Raw genomic sequence first — 3,403 nt, forward strand, 5'->3', positions numbered from 1 at the left:
ATGGCGTTCTCTGAACCGGCAGCCTACGTTACTCATCAGCAGAAGGTGGTGCGGTTTTTTAAGGAGCTACAGAGCCACCTCAAGTCGTGGTGTGTCCACAGGGACAAATACCGATGCTTGGCTTGTTTGATGGGAGCCCGGTTGGAAGAACATAAGAATGAAAAGGATATGATAAAGGCCACCCAGATGCTGAGGGAGGCTGAGGAAGATCTCTGGTACCGTGAGCATTCACAGCCATACATCTTCCCTGACTCTCCTGGGGGTTCCTCGTATAAGAGACACGAGTGTTACAAGGTTCCAGAAAACTGCTTGGATGCCTGGCATCCTTCCCAAAGGGCAATGTATCCTGATTACTTTGCCAAGAGAGAAAGGGGAAGAAACTGCGGGGAGAAAGCTGGGAAAGAGATTAAACAACTGGAGGAGGAAACGCCACCTGGTGGTCCTCTGACTGAAGCTTTGCCTCCTGCCCGAAAGGAAGGTGATTTGCCCCCACTGTGGTGGCATATTGTGACCAGACCCCAGGAGCGCCAGTGTAGAGAGACAGGGAGACCTCATCATACATACTTGCAAGTGAAATATGTTACAAAACATACGCTTGCCCTAATAAAAAAATCAGTGAAATAGTATAAAAAAATATATATATATATATGTGTGTGTATATATATATATATATACAACAATGATTCATTGTTTCCTTTTGATTAGAATCAGATGAAACATATTACATAAATATACAAGTGTATGTAAATATATTTATATATAACATACATATATCATATATAAAATACATCTGATTCTAATCACAAGGAAACTGGAAACTATGAAGAAATCCAACTCATACAAGATTCAACATGAAAATGGTACTTAACAGCACAAATGACAACAGTGCTGGGAGAAAAAGCAGCAATTGTTCTTTTTTTTCTTCTTTGAGACAGAGTCTTGCTGTGTCACCCAGGCTAGAGTGCAGCCGTACGGCCACGGCTCTCCGCAGCCTCGGCCTCCAGAGTAACTGGGAACACAAGCTTGTGCCACCAGGCGTGTCTAATTTTTAAACTATTTTGCAGAGATGGGGTCTCTCTGTGTTGGCCGGGGTGGTTCTGAACAGTCCTCCCACCTTGGCCTGATGTGAGTATGGGTGTGAGCCACTACACCCAGCCTGTGTCCTTATGTATGAGGAAAAAAAAAAGTAAATCATTCTCTTAGGTTGGATTCGAGATTGGGAAAAATAAGTTGCAATGAAGTAGATAGTACAGTACAAAGTGAAAAAATGGAGTATGTACTATTTGTTAGATATTAGTAATACATCAAAGTTAAGCTTCCTGAATTTCCTAACTGTACCATAGCTACAAAAGAAAACGTCCTGATACTTAGAAAATACATACTTTAAATACTCACTGGCGATCCTTACAAACACTTCTCTTTTCCTTCGGGTCACCTCACACGTCCTATGTGCTGCTCCTCAATCTGACTGCCTCCCGCCCACCCTCTAGTCTCTCACTATCCCATTTCTTTACTTTCATAGAACTCAGTCAGAATCTGAGGTTGTTTTTTTCATGCATTTGTTTTTCTTTTTTTTTTTTTTGAGACGGAGTTTCGCTCTTGTTACCCAGGCTGGAGTGCAATGGCGCGATCTCAGCTCACCGCAACCTCCGCCTCCTGGGTTCAGGCAATTCTCCTGCCTCAGCCTCCTGAGTAGCTGGGATTACAGGCACGAGCCACCATGCCCAGCTAATTTTTAGTAATGTATGGCTTGATCTCCGGTCACTGCAATCTCTGCCTCCTGGGCTCAAGCAATCCTCCAACCTCAGCCTCCCAAGTAGCTGGGACCATAGGCATGTGCCTATGCCCGGATTTTTTTAGTAGAGACAGGGGTCTCACCATGTTGCCCAGGCACCAACCTGACCCAGAACTGGGTTCAAGCATCCTCCCATATCGGCCTCTACGTGTTGGGGAGTGACAGATATGACCCACCATGCCCGGCTCCTACTCTGATTCTTGTGATGGCCCACAGTGTGGGCTCAATGAATATTCGGCTAATAAATCAAACCTGTGGGAGATCCCTGACCTCAAGACTCAACCTCTGTATTTTAGATGATACGAAGCGTAACTGAGCCTAAACTTTCTCATCCGTAGCAGGACGGAAGAACACTAAATCCTCCAGGGAAGGGCTGGTGCTGTAGGGTGGGAGCTTAACACTCCCACCACAATCTTCTCCAAAATTCAATCATCAGAGTCCCACTGCCTGTGCGGGGCCTTGTGCTTTTTTTTTTGGAGACGGTTTTCGCTCTTGTTACCCAGGCTGGAGTGCAAAGGCGCGATCTCGGCTCACCGCAACCTCCGCATCCTGGGTTCAGGTAATTCTCCTGCCTCAGCCTCCTGAGTAGCTGGGATTACAGGCATGCGCCACCACGCCCAGCTAAATTTTTGTATTTTTAGTAGAGACGGGGTTTCACCACGTCGACCAGGATGGTCTCGAACTCTCGACCCCGTGATGCACCCGCCTCGGCCTCCCAAAGTGCTGGATTAGAGGCTTGAGCCACCACGCCTGGCCTCTTGCGCTTCTTAAAACACAATTCGGCGGGGCGCGGTGGCTCACCCCTGTAATCTCAGCACTTTGGGAGACCCAAGCGGGCGTATCACTGGTGGTCGGGAGTTCGACACCAGCGGAGCCAACGTGGTGAAACCCTGTCTCTACTAAAAATACAAAAATTAGCCAGGTGTGGTGGCGGGCGCCTGTAATCCCAGCTACTCGGGAGGCTGAGGCAGCAGAATCGCTGGAACCCGGGAGGCGGAGGTTACCGTGAGCCGAGATTGCGCCCCTGCACTTCAGCCTGGGCAACAAGAGCGCGACTCCATTTCAAAAAACAACCACCACCACCAAAAGGATCCACAGTCTGAGAAGACCAGCCGTGGACGGGTCCTGACCCCGAGGTTTGGGCACAGTGGATTCTCAGGAAGCCCCTGCCGGGTTGAGTAACCCTCCCGCCAGGCCCTACTGGGCCTTTCTTGCGGCCCTCCCGGCTTACCTGGAGCAGCTGGACCGGCGGCTCAGGCCTGATGCTGTGCAGGACCCACGGAACCCCGCGGGGCGCAGAACCGAAAGCCCCGCTCAACCCAGAACGCTCTGGTTTTTGAGTTTTAGGCGCACACTCAACCCACGCGGTGGTTAGCTGCTCCACCGGAAGTGGGCGGGAAGGGTCTGCGCATGCTCAATGCCGCTGGGTGCAGGGGGCGTGGGAAGATTCGGAGCAGAGCCTGGGGCGGCTCCCTCAGTGGTGGGGTCCCTGAGGGCTTCAGCGGGTCGTTTAAATCCCAATGGCAACTTTTTCAGATTTTTCATTCCTATGAGCTACCTTTTCTGTTTTCTTTTTTTTTGAGAGGGTCTGGCGCGGTCTCGCCTCAC

General features: G+C 49.6%; 1 protein-coding gene across 1 annotated transcript; it reads left to right on the forward strand.

Annotated features, from left to right (window-relative positions):
• LOC101031354 (NADH dehydrogenase [ubiquinone] 1 beta subcomplex subunit 9-like) lies at nt 1–3,135 on the forward strand. Its single transcript, XM_039479018.2, has 2 exons — nt 1–532; nt 2,990–3,135. The coding sequence occupies exons 1-2, from the start codon at nt 1–3 to the stop codon at nt 3,133–3,135; spliced, it is 678 nt and encodes a 225-aa protein (XP_039334952.2).
• Nucleotides 3,136–3,403: the final 268 nt, after the last annotated feature.

Source organism: Saimiri boliviensis, chromosome 3 (genome assembly GCF_048565385.1).
Source record: "Saimiri boliviensis isolate mSaiBol1 chromosome 3, mSaiBol1.pri, whole genome shotgun sequence".
Taxonomy (NCBI): Eukaryota; Metazoa; Chordata; class Mammalia; order Primates; family Cebidae; genus Saimiri; species Saimiri boliviensis.

Bases quoted from the DNA above. Each gene is read 5' to 3' on its own strand.
- LOC101031354 (XM_039479018.2), top strand. From the start codon at position 1: ATGGCGTTCTCTGAACCGGCAGCCTACGTTACTCATCAGCAGAAGGTG. The intron at 533-2,989 runs GTAGAGAGACAG...CCCTCCCGCCAG, and splicing joins CAGACCCCAGGAGCGCCAGT to GCCCTACTGGGCCTTTCTTG.